General features: G+C 34.2%; 2 protein-coding genes across 2 annotated transcripts in view; both read left to right on the top strand.

The window, feature by feature from the left end:
• The window catches only part of LOC134700236 (uncharacterized), an 89832-nt gene that overhangs the window by 25511 nt on the left and 40121 nt on the right, over positions 1 to 24200 (top strand). The gene's annotated exons all lie outside the window — the stretch shown is intronic.
• LOC134700263 (DNA repair protein RAD50-like) overlaps positions 1 to 24200 on the top strand; it is a 37252-nt gene that overhangs the window by 8377 nt on the left and 4675 nt on the right. Inside the window, exons 3-4 of the mRNA XM_063561623.1 lie at positions 21419 to 21487; positions 23058 to 23147. Of these exons, the coding sequence (XP_063417693.1) occupies positions 21419 to 21487; positions 23058 to 23147 (159 nt within the window). The remainder of the gene's footprint in view (positions 1 to 21418; positions 21488 to 23057; positions 23148 to 24200) is intronic.

Below are 24200 nucleotides of genomic sequence, written 5' to 3'. Positions count from 1 at the left end.
GTCGGGTTTTGTTTTTGTTTTAAGAAAAAATATATGTAATACAAATCTCGACTCACAAAAGATTTTATATTTGAGGACAACGAGAGATTGCAACAGCTTGAAGGGGTCATTAGACAATTTCTTACATATCGTTTGATTCCTCTTATATATGACAATCATGCTTTTAAAGTTATCAAATACTTTAATTTAGTTTTGATTTTTAAACAAATTTCAATATCAAACCGAGTTGGATATAGAATATCGAATGACGAATAACGAAACGACCGCTAACTTCACATATATCCCATAGAACTAACTATGCCCTAGACCAATACAATATTTTGTCAGCATGAAGTGGGGTACTGATTATGTCATATAGTCAAACTTTACTAGATCCGGCTGACCAAACTAACAGATTTTGCATATGGGCCATTAAACCAGAGGAAGAGGTAACTAAGGACAATATCACTTATGCCAAGACCAAGTAAGAGTTTTTCAGCATAGGGTCGGAGGAACCCAGAATATCATATACTTAAAGTCCAACTTAACGATTGCCGACTCACCTATCTAAGAGGTTCTCCACGTGAGCCATTATTTCAGTGGTGGAGGAAGGAATGGATTTTGAAAATGGCAAATAGTCACTTCGCAAAATAATTTTCAGCGGATTTGATTTTTGTTTCTCGACACAATGGTATTCATATTCGACTTTGTCTATTGAATACCATTTGTTACTTGTGTACATACTAGTACACACTCGTCAGCACTCACTTTCACTTCCGATTTGGATTTAATAAATTTTGCATACGACATCGATAGCAAACTTCTCTCGGCTCATCTGTCATGTCCTTTGTATGACGATATTCTTTTTCATCTTGTTTTCTTTCATCGGAAGTTATATTCTGTTGGGCGCTTATTAAACCTATTATTCCAAGCTGTGATGTATATGTATTCTAGATGTTGCATCTATTTCTAATCTAGATTAAGAGTATCCATTTACATTTTAATGTAAATCAGCCTATTGCGTATAGTGGGTAAGATTTCGTACAATGGCATGAAGTAAAATAACAGACGTCTTGCTAGTTTGATAATGTAATGAAAGCTAAAGGAAGTACGTCAACTATAGTGACGTTACAATCGAGCGGTGCGCTTTACTACACATGTAGTAAGCAAACTTTACAACATACTCGGGCCGCGCAAAAGATGAAATTAAAAATATTAAAAACGACAATATAAATAAATTGACACTTGAAAAATTACTGAAAACTCTGAAGTCTCTGAAAGGAGTTAATGTCTATATATGAAAACTTAACTTGAATTGAATTTACAGTCATTGATTATGAATTATTTCCTTTTGTCCATTTCTTAAGTTTCTCTATGGCAACACTTTTCGCTTTACGGTTTAAGTTTCTAGAAGTAGAAGGATTGTCTATAGTAAAGTCTCTATTTTCTGATACTTCGAGAGGATAAAGTTTTGTTATTGGACTTGAAGTGAGTCCGTTTTTTGTCCGTATAACAGCAGATCTCGTTTTCCCGTCACCTCCAATGTTCAGTTGATCAATAACGGCTAGATTCCACTTTGTCCTCGGTGATTCTTCGTACACTTGTACTACATCTCCAACTTTAATTGTTTGATTGTCCTTTCCGGTGTTTCGATGATATTCTCGAAGAGAGGTAAGATACTCGTGTTTCCATTTGCACCAAAACTGTTGAATAATTTGAGATTTCAATCGAGACAGTTTATTCACCGATTCATGAGTCATCTCAAGCGTCGAATGCTCAAAGTCTCTATTATCAGGGTATGGAAGTGTTGTGATCCGACGTCCGTAAAGTAAATGTGATGGAATTAGCGGTTCATCTAAAGGATCTGACGATACGTAAGCTAGTGGACGGTCATTCATAATAGTTTCAACTTCAGTCACAATTGTCTTAAGAAGTTCTATATTGATAAGGGAACGTCCCAAAACCTTCTTAACACAATCTTTTGTAATCCCTATCAATCTTTCCCAAAAGCCACCGTACCACGGTGCGCGTTTTGGTATAAATGTCCATTTTGTACCATAGTTGTTCAACGTTTCTTTAAGTGACGCTGATCGTGTGAGATTCTCTATATGCTTAGCGGCTGCAATGTAGGTAGAAGCATTGTCGGATATCATCGTTTTCGGTAACGATTTTCTACTTACGAATCTTCTAAATGCTAGGATAAATGTTTCTTCTGTTAAATTGTCCACCACTTCTAAATGCACAGCGCGAGTGCTGGCACATGTGAATAAACATATGTAAGCCTTGCTTGTAGTTCCATCGTTGTTTTTCACAGTCAGAACTCCCGTAAAATCAACTCCCTTTACTGTGAACGGCGGTGCTTCTCGTAGTCTGTCCTTCGGTAAAGGCGGCGGATCTGGGGCTGTATACGGTCGGCCTTTAACTTTTTTACAGGTCACACATTTGCGTAAGATACTGTTCGCAACTTGTCGTATAGTCGGTATCCAATATGTCTGACGGATTAGTGTGACGGAACTTGACAGTTCTGAGTGTAAATGTGAAATATGAGCATCCATTATAACGAGTCTGGTTAATCTATCTTTTGCAGGTAGCAGTATAGGAAATTTAGTAGATTCATCCAATGGCGCGTTATGAATACGTCCTTCAAAACGAATCAAGTTGTCCTTATCCAAATAAAGTTTCAGTTGTTTAACTAAGTTGTGTGTCTTTGTTTCTCCATTTTGTAAGCTTAGCTTTACGTCCAAAAAGTGTCTTCGTTGTACTTCTTGAATCAAAGTATACGTTGCATTCTGTAATTCTTGCGTATTAAGATTTCTAGTACGTTTTTCTCTCGATCTACAGTTAAATATAAATCTTTCAACGTAGGCTATGACTTTCAAAACTTTCTTGAAAGAATTAATCCTGTCAATGTCAATTATGGTATTTTCCTGCGTTACACTGTGTGTACTCAGTATTTGTGTCGTATCAACTGTAACTTCTTGTTGAGCACTTGCTGGCATAATTTGCGTTTCATCTATTTTCCATTCAGGCCATTTATTCTCGTTCGTTAACCAATCAGGGCCGTTCATCCATAACATGTTTTCTCTAAACTTTTGAGTTGTTATTCCTCTTGATAGTACATCGGCAGGATTGGATTCACTTGGACAGTATTTCCATGTAAACTTTTCAGTCAGTTCTTTGATTTCTTTCACTCTATTAGCGACAAATTGTTTTAACGTCTTGTTCGAACTCAGCCAGCTCAAGACAATTTGGCTATCGCTCCATAATACTACACGATTAACATTGATATGAGACAAAATATGAGATAAAAGTCGACTTCCAATTACTGCTGCCATTAGTTCTAGTCTTGGAATTGTTAGCTGTTTTAACGGTGCTACTCGATTTCTTGACATTAAGAGTGAACTTTTTCCTTCTGAAACTAGGTATACACAAGCTCCGTAAGCTTTCATGCTATCATCCATAAATACATGTATCACATTGTCTCTGTTAGAATCCGAACAATTTGTAAAGTAGTGACGATGTATAACGGTCTTTGTTGCTTCATTAATATCTTTTCTGATGTCAATTCATTCTGTTCTCATATCATCAGGCAAAGGCTCGTCCCATTTCATATTTTCACCCCAAAGTGTTTGTATAAACATTTTACCTCGTACGGTAACTGGACTGATGATCCCGAGTGGATCATAAACCTTGGACGATTCTCTAAGTACTTCGCGTTTCGTGATGAGGTCTATTTCCGTGTCTAAAATATTTTCAGCATACTTTAGTGTATCTGTATCTGTATTCCAACGCAAGCCTAATACTTTGACTACCTGTTCTGTGTCAATAACTTTTTAGATTCTGCAAGTTGTTGTAATAGTTTGTTATTTGATGCCCATGCGCGTAAATTGAATCCACCATCTGTAAATAATTTGCGAACAACTTTGAAATATTGTGACAATTCATCTTCGGAATTAAAACTAGAAACAATATTATCTACGTATAAATATCTCATTAAATTGTCAGTAAATTCTGTCTGGTGGTTGTTGATGTGTTTTGATAAAACAGCATTTAATATAAATGGTGAACAGGTGGCTCCAAATAGTACAGATTTAAACCTATAAGTCGTGATACAACTGATTGGGTCTGTTTGATTGCTTAACCAGAAAAATCTGGTGACGTCCCGGTCTTCAATATCTAGTCCAACGTTGAGAAATGCCTTTTCTATATCTGTACATACGGCGTATTTATTCATGCGGAATCTTAAAAGTATTGCGGTTACATTATTCAACTTCGGAGGCACGTTAAGTAAGCAATCATTTAAGCTGGCGGTGTCCGGTGAACTACAATCATACACAATCCTGATAGGTGTAGTGGCGGAATCTGTCTTCACTGCGTGATGAAGGATATAATGTAACTTGGTATTTGATTTAACTAAATCTTTCTCGACTTTCTCTATAAACCATCGCTTTTCCTGTTCTTCGATGATTTCTCCATACTTTTGTAACAATTGCGGTTCTTTACTAAGACGTCTTATTACATTTACAGTCCTACGAAAGGCGACAGCTTTGTTTGACGGTAATGGCGGGTGGTTGGTTTTCCAAGGTAGCTTGGCGACATACTTGTTGTCAAGAAATGACACTGATGAGTTTTCATAAATCGTTTGAAATTCTTTTAGCTCTGTATTTGTGTTACTGTCTTCTATACCAAGGGACTCGATTTCCCAAAAAAATACATTCCTCTGCTTTATGAGACACGATAACTATCAATATTGAACTTCTGTTTGATTCTCTAATACTTGTCGTTGGTCCAGAAAGTAAATATCCTAATTTAGACTCGACGGCAGTCGGTCCATTACCTCTTATGATTTTATCTCCTACTATACTCCAATAATAATCTGCCCCAATAAGTAAATCAATATCAAACATGTCATTTTCGGTAATTGGGTGTGCTAATTTCAATCCATGCAAATGTCTCATATTAACTACTGATTTCATGTGCGTTTGTATCGGTAATGCTATTTCAGGAATGATAAGTACCTCGAGCTGTATGTTTTCTACGTCGTCAGTTTGTAGGGAAATCGTTGCCGATTGCATATGCCTAACTTGTCTGTTTTGCTCTCCGAATCCAGAAAGATGAACTATTTCGGTCCCGTTTATACTTTAATCTAGTTTTCTGGCGAGTGCTTCTATGACGAATGATCTTTGTGCTCCTTCGTCTAGTAAAATGTTAGCTTCCGTTGACTGTGTTCCTGAGCTCACGCAAGCGACAGCGGTTTTCAATATAACATTTGATGTTTTATGTGGTGCGAGGGAGGAGTGTAATACGGTTTTACCATTATCTTCGTTTACTTGTTCATGTGATTCGTTCATACTGTTATTCTTAGTACATATACTTGTATGATGACGTTTGTTGCATTTTTTACACGTGCTTGTAGATTTGCATTCAGCTAATTTGTGACGACCGAGACAGTTAAAACATAGCCTCTCTCTCTTAATTACAGCTGTGCGTGCATCAACGGTTGTGAATTTTGTGCAATTAACGGCTATATGGCCATTTTCATGGCAAAAAAATGCAAGACTTAATGAAAGGCTTTTTATCCGAAACTGACATTTCGGGTTTTCCGAATGTTGAGTTTGAACGTGACTTCATACTAGTTAAAAAAAAGTAGCGGTTGCGATTGGTCTTTCTACTTTATCCGAAAATTTTCCGGCTTCCATAATATTTAGTTCGTCGAGAAGCGCTTTACGTAAATCATGTAGTGTCCAGTTTGTGGATCTGTGTTCTCGTGCTAAATGTCGACGTATCTCTGCGGGTAATGTATTTAGAATAACAGGAACTAGTAGTGATCCGTACGTATCGTCTGTCTGTCCGAGTGACTCGAGAGACCTCTTACATAAGTTTCTGTCTTATCATAGTAACTACGGAGGCTAGTAATTGTATGAATTGGAGCCTGTAAATCAAGTAAGGCCTGCATGTAGGTTTGGACTATTTTATGAGTTTGCCCGTATCTTTCCTGGAGTAATGAAATTGCTTTGTCGTAATTTGTGTTCGTCATGGAAAAACCTGCTATAGTTTGTAACGCTTCGCTTTGTAGAAGGGACTTTAAGTAGTTGAATTTTTGTGCATCACTCAGTGTAGGATTTGTGTGGATCACGGTTTCATAGGAGTCCCAAAACGATTGCCAGTCTAGTATATCTCCGGTAAATATAGGTATGTTTAACTTTGGTAGCTTGTGATACTCGCTGTTTGCGCTAGACGATGCGCGTGAATTTGAGCCATGCGTATATTGTTGGTTTGCTGATGTTGAAGGTTGACTAATAAATGTAGAGGGAACTGATTATATAAAACTATCGGCCTTAGGGTTCAAATTCGATGAAATTGGTTCATTTGCGGGTAAACTCTGATTTTGAACTGACTTTGCTAATTTTGTAATTTGCCGTAATTTATATTCTAAATTGAACATGTACTCATCTGATTCCTGTATTTCCACTGCTACATCTTCATCCGAAGTTTGCTCCAAGATCTTCTCATTGATATTTTCTAAAATTCTTTTCTTCTGTGTGACTGCTTCTAAAAGCGTTGAAATTTCTTCGTTATCCGCTTCGGATCTTTGTTGAATGTCTTCGAATTTCCTCAGGAGTTTTGTAACTGCTCCTTTGTGTCCCGCTCGGACGGCTTTCATCTTCGCTTCCATTATTTCATCTGGTCTCGGCACCAATATTGCGTATAGTGGGTAAGATTTCGTACAATTGTATGAAGTAAAATAACAGACGTCTTGCTAGTTTGATAATGTAATGAAAGCTAAAGGAAGTACGTCATCTATAGTGACGTTACAATCGAGCGGCACGCTTTACTATACATGAAGTAAGCAGACTTTACAACACAGCCAAATAATTTCTTTAGTTCTGACTGGCGAGATTAATTGTGACATAACCATGTGAATCTGACCAACACCGATAGCACAGCAGACATGAGCTCTGCTCTTTTGATATTACAACAGTGTTCTCGATACATAAACTCATCATAAATACCAGAATTAAAATTTTATATATACCCCAGACTCGCATTTCGTCTACAAAAGACTTATGAGTGACGCTCGAATCAAAAAATGTTTTAAAAAAAAATAAAGTACGAAGTTGAAGAGCATAAGGGACCAAAGATTCCTTAAAGTTTTGTCAAATACAGCTAAGGTAATCTATTCCTGAGGGGTCTTTCTCACAAAGCGATGGACGAATCGACCAAGAATAAAAAGGTCATAGCAGTCGATATACAAAATAAAAATTCATTGGAAACTATGGACGGTATAAATACATCAGCAAATCATAGTTATTATAATCAAATAAACACGTTAGTAAACTAATACTCCGTAGACGTTATCTATCTACAATTACTATGTAGCAGTGAAGCGATAATCTACTGCCCTTGGTATCTATGATGAGTTTATTTACGAAGTATCCGAAATAAGGAATCAATTCATCGGCTTGTTCAGGGGTCATGCAATGGAGTATATAATGTTGGAAACCCTCTATGTTCTATTTTTGAAAGACTAAACGTATCTTCTAGCTGTATGTACTTGTGAGGGCGTAAATTTACTGCAGCCAAATTACAAATTAATTTATCATCTTTTCGCGATATTCGGGATATTGATGATACTTACTATACAAAACAGTTAACGTCTACTGAATTAAGATGATCAAACTTATAATAACCAAGTTCAACATATTTGACGTCTAATCGTATTTCGTAAACCAATTATTTCCTATCCATTTTTCATTATCATTATTTTGAAATCTAACGTGTGTGTATTTAATATTTTGGATACATTTTATAGTGTCCATATACTTATGTGCGAATTTTAATGGTCAAGATGTATCTCTTGTCATCTATAGTTGACAAAGCATTCTTGTCAATATTATTAAAATACTGGGATGCTGTCTCTAAATAATATTAATTGATTTGCTGTGATACTGAACATTGCTTCTTTTCTTCAAAATTTATAGTTTTTAAATGACATTTTTCTTAACATCTTTTTGCTTTACTTATATTTTACCATCTACTATGTGGGTGTACATTTTGGTATTTAAACCAACAAACTCATCACTATATAAACTATCATAAATAATGCCAATTTCAGTTTGGTCATCACCTGTTTCAATTTTCCAACATGTGGGAAGATATCCACCCGTTTGAATAATACGAACTACACTATCTGTGTCGGTAAAGAAATGTTTAACATCATTTTCATATAATTTGCGTATAATTTTATAATCAAATTGTTACATTCATGTTTTTGAAACATGAAAAATGCAATACTCCAAGTAAATAGTTATCAAAGGTACCAGGATTATAATTTAGTACGCCAGACGCGCGTTTCGTCTACATAAGACTCATCAGTGACGCTCATACCGAAATAGTTATAAACCAAACAAATACAAAGTTGAAGAGCATTGAGGATCCAAAATTCCAAAAAGTTGTGCCAAAGTAAATTGGCTAAATACATTTCAGCTTTTTTTTTTTTTATATGAACTGCTATCAATAAACTCTGGTGTAAAACGTTGGTTTAGCCACAATTTTTTTTTATTAATGAATCGGATCTCATGCATATATTATTTATAGTTTTTGCAAACATAGATCCTTCAACATCATGAACATATCCTGACATGGCTTTTAATCTGGAAGTTGTATTTTGATATATATATTTATCAAGCCATAGAGTATGAGAAAACATAAAATAAAAATATAATACAAGTCCATTTCATTCATAATGACACATATTGTGTAAGATTCCAATAATTGAGCACATACTTGTTGCGTTTTTTTTATGTTGGTTAGAAGTAGATAATCATTCTGTGCTTCAAGAAGTTTTTTTTATATTTAAGATCGCATTCAATTATTATCTTAAAGAACTTTCAAATTTGTTCCCTTTCATATGGATTTACCCAATCAAAATCTCCTTGCAAGTGAAGGTTGTGCCATAGCCCTCCCAAATTAATTGCTAACAACAGAACAAGTATTTAATTGTTTATATTTATTCATGGCCAACCTCAAATTGATCATAGGCTTTATCATGTTTTTGTTTTTTCATCGAAATTCTTGCTTAAATTGCCCTTTCAAACAAAAGCAGCACATCTATTATCTGAATGCAGTTCCATTTAAAATTTTGTAGTTCTAACGCTTACATCATAAAGTCTTGATCAAATGTTTCAAATACTAAGCATTTGAGCATATACAAAATCTTCAACACTCATATGCTCACCATTTATAAACTTAAATCACAAAAAAACTGTACCCTGAGGAAAGTCCCTAATCAAATGACATAATCAAATAATAAAACACATCAAACGAATGAACATCAACTGTCATATTCCTAACTTGCTATAGGCATTTTCCAATGTAGAAAATGGTGGACTGAACCTGGTTTTATAGCGCTAAACCTCACACTTGTATGACAGTCGCATCAAATTCCTTTATGCAAATCTGCCTTTGGTGGTAAGTTTGTTTCTTTCAATCTGATTTTTTTCTATCTACACAGTAATGTGGATATGCAACCTTTTGTACAAGTACATAATGAAATACGTCAATTTCTGTATTTATTGTTTTAATAGGCCCTTTATTCAGTTTTACGCCAGACTGTCTGAGGAATTCGGCATCAGTCTAAATGAGTCCATACTCGTATTTATCTTTTCTATTTTCTGTTAACAAAATAGTGTTCTATATAAAATTAATCTTTCCCTTCCTAATAGTCAACTTTTTTCAAACAAATGTGCGTTTAACCCACTGTGAAAAAGAAAAAGAAATACTTTTGTAATTTGATATTTCTATTTTTTCATTTTTGTGAGATGTATCGTGATATTGTTCAGTAACGTGATCAGTAAAGTGATAACGGTAGCGATCCTTTTTTGTTTACCTTCCATCGCAAGTACAAACTTGAATAATGAGTAGTCTTCAGTCTCCTTTTTTTTTTGGGGGGGGGGGGAGGGGGTCTTTGTCCTGTTTAGTAAAATGTTTTTAATAGTGCACCACCAAAAAGTGTCGATGAGTTGAAACTTGTGATGTAAAGAAAAAGGATCTTTAACATTGATTATCAATAAAAGGTCTATTACGGATCATTTACTTTTTTTTATTCTAGAGAGATAGGCTTCATCTTCCTCCTTGTAAAAAACAAAATTTATACTGAGACCATGTTTAATCTTTTTAAAATAAATTTTGACAGAATCTAAAAAGCAAATGCGCAAAACTTGAACTCATCTACCAACAATTGTATTGTTATGAGTTACCTCATCACTATTTTATGTGAATACAATGTCCAATATTTGATCCTTAAGATGAATATTAGTAATGGATCTCTTTGGTGATAATTTGATTTTAACGTTCGAATGTCCACCAAATGCCCTAGCTGAAATAGATTCATATTTTCTTTTACTTTTTCCATCATATAATTATTATCAATTGGCAAACCTGTTGATCCCTGCCTTGGATAAAAAGTTTGTATTTTCTCAAAACTAACTTTTCAGTACCACATGCTGTACATAATCCTTTGCTTGTCATGATCTGGATTTGATTTTACTTCACAATCAAACTCAGATTCTAAATCTAAATACAAAATCATGGACAACGCAATGTTACCTCTTGTTCCATTTTTCTTTCTCATAGCAAGTTTACTTTTAAAATTGAGAATGAAAATGGTGAGTTTCAAAGACACAACAACCGGACGAACGAGCATAAAACAGCTGAGGGCCACCAATGGGTCTTCAACGCCACGAGATGTTCCGCATCCGGAGGCGTGCTTCAGCTGACCCCTAAACAAAAATATGTACCCATTGGTGGCCTTCGGCTGATGATGTCTTTGTACCGATGATAAAACTTAATACATGTTTGATATTGAAAACCCTGGTGTAATATATTTTACAGTTATATGTAGATTTCTTTCGGTAAAAATCTAATATTTTGTAACCTAAAAATGGATTATTAACAAAAGGAAATAACAGTCATCTCTTCAAACACAAAATCTTTAATTAACATACTGAATATCATTAAATATTTGTACCAGATGTTGATTCGATGGGTCTTTGCTGTTTTTAATCGATGAATTTAACTGATTACAATACATAAACAAGTCCACAATAAGTGGTGCACAGTTATTTCCAATTGGAACTTCGATAATTTGTCGATATACGGAATCTCCAAAGCAAACTATCTATTGAATTGAAGGCCAATTATTTTAATTTATCAACGCATTTATTTTTTAAACCATTTTTGTTAAATGATGTTTGTAATATTGAATGTTGGTGTCATGTTTTTGTTTTGAGTGCTATAAAATATGTTTCGTTTTAAAATCAAAATTAAACGAATCACTTCGCATATTGCTCCATTTTATAATTTTTTGTTAAATTATAATTATTAATCCAATTTGTTCGACAAAAATGTTGTTCTTTCTTTAGAAATTTTGATCCTCAGTTTGAAACGAGTGTCTAAGAAAGTATTCCTGTTATTAGACTTTTTTAAACTATTGTTTCTCATAATGATCCTTTAAAAAATGTCCCCTTGTTACACATTACAAATTCAGTACAAAAATAATACGTGCAAAGTTTTCAACTTTCGGTATTTAGCTGACTGAAAATTGCTCACTCCAGAATTTATTCCTGGTATTTGTGATGAGTTTATTTACACCTGTTCTACATTAAAGATGCCACCTTTCGGACTTTAACTGACTGAATATTGTTCATTCCAGGCCTTCTCTACATGTTATTTAAAAACTCTTAATTCAGAATTTTCTTCCATTTTATTACTTCACGATAATGATTTTTTGCTTTCTCTTCGAGTACGTTAACGGATTAACCTGAACATTCCTCGTTCTATTCCTCAAACTTAGTCATTGTTCACTTAAATGTATGCTCTCATTCACATATATACTATATAGTTCAATATCAATAATTTATCTATACTTTATACAATTGAACATTTATTTGCGCTTGTATGTTATGGTGATCTCTGAGTTGGAAGACAACCAAATGCTTGAGTATAAGTTCATGGATCTCTATATAAAGTTTAAACACAAGGTTCCATATCACTATAGTATGGTTGGAAATGTTTCTGGTGGATTTTTCCAAGCAGTTTTGTAAGAAGGGGCGAAAAATATTACTTTAACTTAAAATGCAAAAATAATTGCTTTAAAGACAAGAACTTTAGTAAAAGAGTATAGAATTAAAACATATTTTTAGAAGAAAGATCTATACCCCGATAAGACGTTTCGGATTGGTTTTTGGAGGTTCACAGTGACCAGATGCAGGTGTTTGGATTGCAAGCTATTATCCATATCTTCAACTCGTATCAATCCCTGGGTGGGAAAGTGCACCTGAAGACTTCACTGATCATCCAAAGTCTGAGGTACCTATACAGTTATAGGTATGGGCTCATTTTTCAGTCTTTTTGTACAGTTCCCTACGGCAAAGTTTTTTCCCACACCTAGTGGGATTGAAAGCTTGTCCCAGACCCTATTATTCATGAAAATACCCAGGTGGGAAAGTGCACCGGAAGCTGACAACAACATACTCAGTTTCTAATTTTCGTACCTTGCGGGTGGTGGCAGCAGTGGCTTTACTCCCATCCCTCTACGGCAAAGCTCTTGACCGCAGGTGGTTAGATTGCAAGCTATTATCCATATCTTCAACTCGTATCAAACGCTGGTGGGAAAGTGCACCTGAAGACTTCACTGATCATCCAAAGTCTGAGGTACTTATACAGTTATAGGTATGGGCTCATTTTTCAGTCTTTCTGTACAGGTCCCTACGGCAAAGTTTTTTCTCACACCTAGTGGGATTGAAAGCTTGTCCCAGACCCTATTATTCATGAAAATGTCCAGGTGGGAAAGTGCACCAGAAGCTGACAACAACATACTCAGTTTCTAATTTTCGTACCTTGCGGGTGGTGGCAGCAGTGGCTTTACTCCCATCCCCCTACGGCAAAGTTCTTGACCGCAGGTGGTTAGATTGCAAGCTATTATCCATATCTTCAACTCGTATCAATCCCTGGGTGGGAAAGTGCACCTGAAGACTTCACTGATCATCCAAAGTCTGAGGTACCTATACAGTTATAGGTATGGGCTCATTTTTTAGTCTTTCTGTACAGTTCCCTACGGCAAAGTTTTTTCCCACGCCTAGTGGGATTGAAAGCTTGTCCCAGACCCTATTATTCATGAAAATGTCCAGGTGGGAAAGTGCACCGGAAGTTGACAACAACATACTCAGTTTTTAATTTTCGTACCTTGCGGGTGGTGGCAGCAGTGGCTTTACTCCCAACTACCTACACTTTGTCGATAATATCCAAATATTAAAGAAATATTCATTGGCTCTAACTCAAAATATGGACAATCTTATGTTGAGGGGTCCTGCAATCTTTTGAAAGCTTCTGGTGTGCTATTTATTTAACCTTTTCTTATTAACCGGACCAAATCACTACTTTTAACTTTAAATTTCATGACCCACAATCTTTTTACAGTGTGCTTTAATCCCCTTACTTTCTATTTGAGGCATAAAACATGAAGAAATCATACATTCGGAAGGGGTAGAAAAAAAATGGCAAGTAACACTGTCCACACTTAGGACTATATTCGTGGACAACGAAAAATCAAAGGACGATAACTGTGTACTCGGATCCTTTTAGGTTGCCGAATGGTTAGAAAGCCAGTATATAGTAATTCTTTCGAACATAATATATACTTCTTATTTCGTTTATTTGAAAGCTGATACATTGTACACAGGAACGAGATCAAGTCAACTCACATTAAATAGTTATTCTATGCTACGCCTACAACAGTAAATACCATAATGTTATCTGGTCTGCAGGATGTTCGTTCGTTCGTTTGTCCGTGTATCCATCCGTTTATACTGAATCTAAGACGACGTTGTAGTCAGATTAAGTTGAAACTATGTACACATGTTTATTAAAATATGTTCTTTTTAAAATTACTTACGGTTCTCTGAATATGGAAAATAGTTTTGCGACCAAATCATCATAGAAAAACACTGTTGGTGTTTTTCTAATTCAATTCGCTTACTTTTTATTCTCAGTTCGTATCCGTAAATTACTCGTATAAAACTATTATGTGATTGGGGGATACACGATCTGTTTTTAATATTATATTTGCAATCCTTGATTTTTGTTTACGATCTCGGTTAAGAGTTTGGAAAACCGAAAAAACGTAATAAAGACCTCAAAATATAGTTTACATTTTTTCCCAACTAGTTCCCTTCTCGATAGAGTAAAATACGTAAAGGAGCGCACTTTACAGTCTATAAATACATATAATATAACACAAAGTATGTGTGTATGTAGGGGAATAAAAAATATTGTTCCTTCGCTTTTTGTGTATTTTCCGCTGTGCATTTGCTGATTAAAGATACCCTTTCTCCTGTGTTTTTCTATTGTATTACGATATTTTGACTTTTTACGATTTTCTGGGACGTTCTCCCTTTACTGATTTATATTGATGCAAACATTTAGCAACCAAACTAGTCAGTACATTAGGCTACAGACGACATGTTGTAGTGTCCCTTCTGACTTAATATGATGGATATCTCTAGTTATTTAAAGGTTAAAAACAATATAAACCGTATTGGTAGCAAGATTTTATTTTTAACAGAACTTTGTTTCACTATGTCGTTTTGTGGTTTTCTCATATACCACATTATGATTCTTTGGCAAGTTGATTCTCATTGTGTTCTTTAGTGGTCGCTAGAATTGGTCGCTAGCTTGATTGGTCGCTAGGATTGGTCGCTAGCTTGAGTCTGGTTATACACACATTTAACATGAAGTATGCGGTGAAGCCTTTCTTGTTAAATTTTTTATCATTTATTCTGTATGAGTTATTATTCAATTCTTATATGTACAAATCATCGATTAAATAAATTAATATGTAATCGCTTAGGCAGTTGCGGATCCAGGCGGTCGGGGGTCCGGGGTTGGGAACCGTAGTTACTTTTTTTTTAATCTTTCATCTGGGTATGAATTCTCTCTTAACAATTTCTGGATCCGCTCCTGAATTATATTTTTGTAAGTTTAAAAAACACGAATATCAGTGAAATTAACAAATATGGAAAATATGGGGCAAAAAATACCCGTCCCCATGTACCTACGATTACATCTATGTTATAGTATACATTATGATCGAAATGTTAAAGTCTGATCACGGATGCAAAGTAAGAGCGTATTTTCCTTTTGAAATGTCTGTGAAGAAAAGGACACGATAATTTTAAATTATTACATGGCATTTTCCATATCGACCCTGGTATCAGCCCTAGACTTCCATATCAAGCCAGAGGGCTTTAGCCCGAGGGCTTGATATGGGTCGAAGGCTGAAACCAGGGCCGATATGTAAAATGACATGTCATGATCTATTTATCACATATTTCCAAGTTTACTGGGGCTGATATGGATTTTCAAAAGCTAATATTGATTCTCAAGGGCTGATATCGATTTCCTCGTCTGTCTGTTCCTTGAGGTCATGAGAAATATCAGATATGCGGGGTGTTGATGTGGAGATTTTTTGTCTTTTTGCAACTGGGCTTCCAATTTCATGCGAGTTATCATTTTCAATTTAAAAAGAGTGCTTGCTGTTTCCAAAAGATCACATGTTTTTCCTATATTAAGAGTTTCCTTATAATTGTCACTATGTATGTAATAACCATCCTTTTGTAGTTGGTTTGGTATAACACAAAAGTTTTTCGTCTGAAAAATGCATTTATTTTGAATATAAACCTTTATTTTAAGTGTTTGTTCCGGATGGCGAATTATATTGTGGTCTATTATTTCGGAAAATATTTTGTACGAAAACAAGCATGTTGTACAACTATAAGGATTACTAGTACTCATCATGTATATCTGAAAATATAAGCAAAACATTATTTAATTGATGTTCTTAAGTGCGCTGCATCACTCACTATCATCTACTGTTGTTTTAAAATAACTTTTAAACAAGAATGTGACCATAGTACACGGATGCCCCACTCGCACTATCGTTTTCTATGTTCATTAGGCCGTAAAATTGGATCAAAACTCTAATTTTGCATTAAATTAGAAAGATCATGTCATAGGGAACATGTGTACTGAATTCACCATGCATTTATTAGAATATTATATCGGTAGAGAATCTAACAACAAGGTCCGCAAACGATGAATACGAGCAGCAGACATGAGTAAAGGTTCTGGAAGAGTGACCAATGTCCCCCTTTAATTGACACGAGATCCAAGCTGAATATATAATCTATAAATATTTTCCATATATAATCATAGACAGTATCTGTGTTGAATAAAGTTTAAATGTGGATAAATTGCATGTTTCAATCTTACTTTTGCTTAAGATATCGATCATGAATATGACCAACGAATCGGACAGTATGAAAACATACGGTGGCAACGAGGCGGACAGTACAGTTTGAATAGAAAAGATTCAATTGTGACAATATAATAAAAAAAAAATGAACCAAACTTTTGTGTGTGTATGCGGAATATGATTATTCAACTATGTATCGATTAAAAATCTTGAAAATGTTTGAATTTTCGGAGTTTTGTTAAGATTTATGACTCGAAAAATCGCAAAATTTTGACCCCTCTTCATGATCAGGAGTTATTTTAAAAAGACGGTTGATGCTAAAAGCATAAAATAAGCTTTAAATGGTCAAAAATACATCATTGTAGTTATTCACTTACCTTGAGCTGCTGAACAATCCATTATGGGACACTTTGTGTTGATATTCTATATTTTTTTGAAAAACAACGAGCCGATCGCCGTCGGACAGATCAGCAACTTCCGTTTTGTGTCACTGTCCGCTTGTACACTGTGTTAAGAGAAGATAATTCATTTAAAAACCAGACGTACGGCTCTGATATTATTCTAGCACCCATATTTTAGGAGAAACAGGAGTAACAGTAAAAACTGAACAACTCGCAGTAGGTCAAATAGTATGGTTATGTTGAGCATGTATATACATTTTCTACTTAACTTTAAGCCATAAAAAGGCCCAATACACGATGCATTATCTCTTTTGATTTCATTTTTTTTTCTGTTTTGCTTTACGACTTCTTACTTTCTGCAATCATGTTGGTTAAAGAATATATCAATACATGTACAGAATGAAAGATCATCTTAAACGTTTTTATCTGTTCTTTGTAAGTTGTTTGCCTTAAATATTTAGCTTTAAGCGTTCCGTAAGGAGGTCGATCAGGAAAAGCGCTTCATGATACTGAATGCATGGTTTAAGGTTGTGCTAGTCCACAGTATGGGAGGTTTTAAATATAATCTTTTTTACGCTGAAATTAAGACGGTAATAGGATCCAATATCAGCAAATTGGAGCCAAGATACTGTTACAAGGTATCTACACAAACTCATCATAGATGGATACCGGAAAATAAATTTTGCCGGTTTTTGCGCCAGACGCGCGTTTCGTTTACAAAAGACTTATCATTGACACTCGAACAAAATTAAGTTAAAAATGCAAATAAAGTCAAATAAAATTGAAAAGGTCAATAAAGTAAACTTTTAAATCAAACGTATAGCTCTGGTTTTGTAAAAGTTGAAACCTTTCATATCATATATAAACGTATACCATAAACATTATTTTCACGAGCATTCATATTTATGTAATAATAACCGCTGTACTACATTAAGCACCCAACTTGCATTCATGTTTATGTAATAGTTGCCGCTGTACTACATTAAGCACCCATCTATCCAGTTGTAGGTGTCGGCATTTTGAAAGTTGAAAAGTGTGTTCAAAAGTTTTTATCAGCGATAAATGGTAATTGTCTGGGGAACCAATATTTAGATAGTCCCTGTGTTTTACTTGATACTACCACTAGGGGATTCGATAATGGTACATTAAAATATTCTGATCCCTAATTTGATGATATAATATTCTGTGCCAGAAGAGGACAAAAGAAAAATTATCCATGCCTTTTAGTGTTAATTTTTGAACCAGACTAGTTGATTAATGGCGATGAAAAACTTAATAAAATTGTTAGCGCTTCGACAAAACAACCTCACCCCACTTTTAAAGTTACATGGTTGCTACCTTAAAGACAACGTTTGGACTGGTTATCATACACGTAGATCCATTATCGGTTCTAAATCAACCACTGTTTTATTATAGTAAACAAAAGGAATCGATTTTTTTGTATTAAAGGATATAACTGTCCCGTATTTGCATTTTGTTATTTGGGTATTTATATTTGAAATTATCGTACGACAATCGACTTTTAGCAAACTAAAAGTTCACATGTACACCCAGTCAGAATGGGGCGTGCAAAGAGAAGCCACACTGTCAGTTGCATGATGGATTTTTTCCATTTTTGGCCGTACACCAATGTCACTCTCGAAAAACCAGTACAATGTTAAACGCAGAATTTGAAGTAAAGAATTCACATACGGAACGCTGAAACTGAAATTTGAAATTCAAGCAAAATAAGAACGAAACAATTAAAGAGGTGTTTGACCAAAGTGAAGTTAAAACATATTTAAATCCATCTATAAGGGCAACTTTGTCCTCGGAAGTTGAATCCTATGTTTCTTCGTAATTTGTATGTAAACAACCTATTTTAAATTACAGATTTTTTGTTTTGTCAGTGACAAATATTTCATGAATGGTCTGGAACAAATTAGCAATAAATGCAACAGGGAGAGAGTGTGCATAATGAGGACATATAAAACCTTTCAATTAGTTTAATTGAGGTCTGGAGCTGGCGTATGACAGTAACTGCTAGCCTTATGTATAGTAGTCCTTTGTTATTTTATTATCATTGTCATGCATGTTAATTAGTTTCTTAGTTTGTTTCCTATTCTGACATAGGACTTGTATTTCCTATTGAAGTGCGTTTTACGGTTCGTATTACTGTGTGTTTTTCATTCTTAATTGGCTAGAGGTATAGGGGAGGGTTGTGATCTCACGAAACATGTCAAACCCCGCCGCATTTGTGCGCCTGTCCCAATCCAGGAGCCTCTGTCCTTCTAAGTCTTGTATGATTTTGATTTTAGTTCATTGTTATGTTTCGGAGTTTAGTATTACGTCTATAATCGCTGAACCAGTACACTTTTTTGTCTAGGGGCCAGCTGAAATACGCCTAGCACAACTTTTATTGCGACGCTATATTCCTTCCGTATCATTTCTTGGAACTGAAATACATCATAAAAGGCAATATATTATCATCATGCAATCGATAAACAAGAAAGGAAAACGTTTTAAGTTGTATGCCAGCCCACCGAGGCGCTTTTTCTGGATCTACCTTCATCAGGAACGTCAAAAAGGCGAATAATACTATATGGCTTACTGCGAGTTGGTCATTTTGCACTGATACTTCTAAATGTTGGGCACTGGGAACACAAAAAGCTTTGAATTATTTATCTCAAATGCTAACCTTATATAAGAGATTAAAATCAACGTGGTTGATTCCGGTTTAAATAGGTTTAATTATATATAATTTTTTTTAATAGATGCACAACCTTAAAATTTCAGGCTACTGTTATCCCATGTGATGTCTAATATGTTTCATAAAAAAAATCCGACTTCTTCTTTTCATTGTTTATTTTGTTATTAAGAATGATTTGATATATTTCATGCTATTTATTTATAACTAAGAATAGTTCTTATCAGAGCCGTGTTTACATCAGTGATTACAGGTACCCCTCTTTTCGCCCCTTTATATTTTTGATATTTTAAGCAAACATTTAAAAAATCAAACTTTCAAAAAGTGAAATAATCAAAATTGCGCGTTAGGTTTAGTATTTTAAAAGTTTGGTCAAATTTCTAAACTATCAAATTTATAAACGATATTTAGAATTTTGATATTTTAATAACTTGGTTAAAATATCAAAATTTTAAAACTTTAACACAATTTGAAATTTTGATATTTTAAAACTTTGATCAAAATTCCAAAAATCTAAAATTTCAAAACTTTTTAAAACTTTGAATTGATAAGTGTTACACGGACCGTACAGGTATCAATGATAGTTTTAGAATTTTGAAGAAATATAGGATGCATAATTGAATTTCCCACCTTTGCACATGCGCACACGTGTTCTTGTTCATACAACGTAGTTCTGACAATTTTTTCATGTAAAACCTTTTTAAATGATTCATCAAATCAAGTTTATAAATGTATTTATTATAAATTTGATCTTTTGGACTAAATCAATTAGATACAAACCGCTGAAATGTAGGATGCATAATTGAATTTCCCACCTTTGCACATGCGCACACGTGTTCTTGTTCATACAACGTAGTTCTGACAATTTTTTCATGTAAAACCTTTTTAAATGATTCATCAAATCAAGTTTATAAATGTATTTATTATAAATTTGATCTTTTGGACTAAATCAATTAGATACAAACCGCTGAAATGTAGGATGCATAATTGAATTTCCCACCTTTGCACATGCGCACACGTGTTCTTGTTCATACAACGTAGTTCTGACAATTTTTTCATGTAAAACCTTTTTAAATGATTCATCAAATCAAGTTTATAAATGTATTTATTATAAATTTGATCTTTTGGACTAAATCAATTAGATACAAACCGCTGAAATGTACGAAAGTAATTGTGAATGAACCGATTAATTTATACGATGTCCGGTACTGAAATTAGTTTACCTGTCACCTGAACAGGTAGATTTCAGCTGTCCAACAACTAATTAGCCTTGATTAAAATTAGAAAGTATTGAAGTAAGGGTTGTTTTGATAGTAATTAATCAACATGTCACTTTTATGACCGGAAATGTATGGCTGTTAAAGGCAAAATGTTGGGTCACGAAGATGAATTATAGTTAAAATGACCGAAAAAAAGCATTGAAAACTAAAAAGTATATGACCGTTTCATGCTTTTCCCAGTCGGTCTTTTACCGGACATTATACAAATGACCGGAATATATGACCGTTTTGGAAGCCCTGCCTGTAACTAACATGTAAATCGATTTAGGAAAAATATAAAATCGGCGCAAATAAAAAAATGAAATTGGCGCAAATGAAAGAATGAAAAATTTCAAAATCGGCGCTAATGTCATACGCTCGTCCAATTAGGGCTTCATGTCTTCATGACTACCTGAAGACTGTCAAGCAACCAAAAGACATCTAGGGAGCTATATATGTCCGCAATTAAAGACTGGTGCCTATACCATATTCCTAGCTCTGGCTCATCCAGAGGCAATAAGTTGGGAATCAATTTTATTACATTGGTGGCACTGAATTACTGTGATATCCTAATTAATTAATAACCAATAACTTCACTAATCTGATGTCATACAATAATTGGGTTTATCAAGACATTGATGATGACAATCACCAAAACAAATTGAGAATTCTTTGAAAAAGATACAGGTACTTTTACTTTCTAATTTAATTTCATTAAAAAGTCCATAGTGAATGCAAAAAAGAATAACTAATCCAAAGATTTGTAATTTTCCTTTACTAGGATGCCACTGTGAAGGAATACAGGATAGAAACATCATATCTAAAACAACACAAAGATAAGGCTACACAGGTACCATATATGTATTTAAGTTAATTAAGTAAACTAGTGTGAATTCAATGATTTATGTTGGTATTAATTTCTTTTTTTTTTGGATAAAAAATGTCTTTCCTTGGATATCTGATTTTGTGGTATTGTCAAAGTTTACATAAGCCAATTGGAATGTGTACTTCTTTGAATATTTTATTTTGTGGTTCACAATGAATCCAGTGCAAAAATTGGATTCATTGTGAAGATACATTTTTTCTCCCGTATTTTACTATTACCTGGGATTAAAGTTTGTGTAGCTTCAATTAATTTGTCAAATCCTCATACAATTTTATGATTTATTTTTTCATTATTTTTGAAAGAAATCAAACACACAGCAATTTACACAGTAAAACTCGGTTTAAAGGAAATCAGATTCCAACACTAAATAGATAACAAAATAAACAAGGCAAAATTACAATGATATATAAAGGAGTAGGTCCGGTAAGGACTCATTTTGGCCTCAAATTTCAGTTTTATCTGACGAAGGATTTGGACCACTTTTTAAACACTTAAGTGTCTATCTCACTTGATTCAATTAGTTTATGTTAAAGATTTTAACTGATTAAGTCATTAAAAACGATCCGATTGAGGCTCAAATATGAAAAATCTCTCAAATATGCAAAAAAACGTCACTTTTCAGATGGTTTTTGGCAAAAATGAAAGTGGCCGGCCGCATCCGTGTTCATCCACAACCTTTATATATGTTATGTATGATCATAAAATACAACTTACATTGCAATATTATGGATGAACACGAATGCGACCACTTTCGTTTTACACGTAAACCGTCTAAAATTTAACTAAAATGATAGAGTTTTGAAGATTTCACTAATTTAGCATGACTTACTGGTGCTACAACCCGATATATGTGCATTGTATTGCCAAAAACAGCCCATATTTATGTAGCAGAAGCATTCAATTGTCCAATAAAAAACTAAAAGTTTACATTTTAACAATTTTGTAAAACTGTTAAATTTTGGGGCCAAAAAGGGGCCTAACCGGACCTACTCCTTTAACAAAGGACTTCTAGCAGCTACTGACATGCCAACACCAGGCCTCAATTAAACTGATTGAAAGATTATGTCTTCATCATATGAAATTAATTAAGCACAATCCCTCCTGTAAGGGGTTTAGTATTCATACCATCATAAAATATATGAGAAGAGCATAATCTGTGTCATGCCAACAACTGGTTTCAGATCAAATGATCTCTAAACATATTTAACTCCAAATGGAGCTTTCGTTAGTAGAAGCCATATTAATTATGTGTATCAGCGGGGAAAATGTAAAAGCATAAAAATATAGTATATATAACAATTCACATAATTGACAGCACCTGGTGATGTTTCACAGTCTATTTCATTACTATGAAACATCACCAGGTGCTGTTAATTATGTGTATTGGCATATATTTTTATGCTAAAACAAGGATAACTTAGTTATGTCATTGAATGTTAGTCAGTAAGTAAAGAGATTTATTAAACATTTTTTATTTATTTTGATATCAAGAGAATACATTTAATAGCCTGCAATGCTTTCTGTCTGTTTTCAGCTTGAAGGTGATTTAAATGAAATCCAATCAAAGTTGATATCATCCAAAGGATCTGTAGACACTATAGTATCTAAGTTAGATCCTATAGAAGTAAGTATAGGGTTATGCCATGGTCATCCAATAATTAGATATAAGAAGATGTGGTACCTTATAGCGGGTTATTTTCACTGGTGTAAAATTTCACAATTTTCATTGAATAAGGTACATGAAGTAGTTTTGCAGCTATTAATTTGGTATATTCAAAATTTTATCAATACCTTTGCATGTGCACTTTTAAGTTTGCAGAATTTGTTTTGGGCGATTTTGTTATATCCGAGGAAAATAAGTGAAATATTACAACCAGCGAAAATAACCCGCTATACGGTATGATTGCCAATGATACAATTCTCCATCCAAGTTCAATTTGTTACAAGTAAACCATTATAGGTCAAAAGAATGACCTTTAACACAGAGCCTTGGTTCACACCTAAAAGCAAGCTATAAAGAGCCCCAAAATTTCTAGTGTAAAACCATTCAAACAAGAAACATCAATGAACCACAACAACAAACAATAACCACTGAACAACTGTTACATGTACCATTAGCTTTTAAAAGGAGCACTTCTCGTTGAAGGATAAATGAGAGATTAAGGGTATTGAAAAGGGTGCATTCAATTCATCACTTTCCAGAAGTACAGTCTCAAAATGAATATTTCCAGAGGTCACCTTAGGCTTAGGATCATAGAAAAAGTACAGACAAAAACTTGTGTCGAACAAGAATATGCTGCCCCCCAGAATTAAAAATTTCTAACTCGCTACAACTCAACATTGTCAAGCTTCAGACCAAATATAAATCATTCCCTTTCATAGAACCCGCAAAAATTAAATGACAGTTTACTACCTATAAAAGACATAAACCGACAGAGTCCAACAGTCACTTGACCTGATTTTTCCTTCTGCAATGGTGACATAGGTATAAATAAATATGACCTTCAATGATGACATAGGTATAAATAAATATGACCTTCAATGTTCCAACTTTTTATATGAGCACTCAATCTATTTTAAATGTTCATTGGTAGAACATGTTAACAGTAGAACAAACCCAATCAAGCTAAAAGACAGCAGCATTGAAACTTCTTGATTAGTTTAGATTGATACTTGC

The sequence above is a fragment of the Mytilus trossulus genome, unplaced genomic scaffold (genome assembly GCF_036588685.1).
Source record: "Mytilus trossulus isolate FHL-02 unplaced genomic scaffold, PNRI_Mtr1.1.1.hap1 h1tg000128l__unscaffolded, whole genome shotgun sequence".
NCBI classification, from domain to species: Eukaryota; Metazoa; Mollusca; class Bivalvia; order Mytilida; family Mytilidae; genus Mytilus; species Mytilus trossulus.
This window is presented reverse-complemented; position numbering and strand designations above follow the sequence as displayed.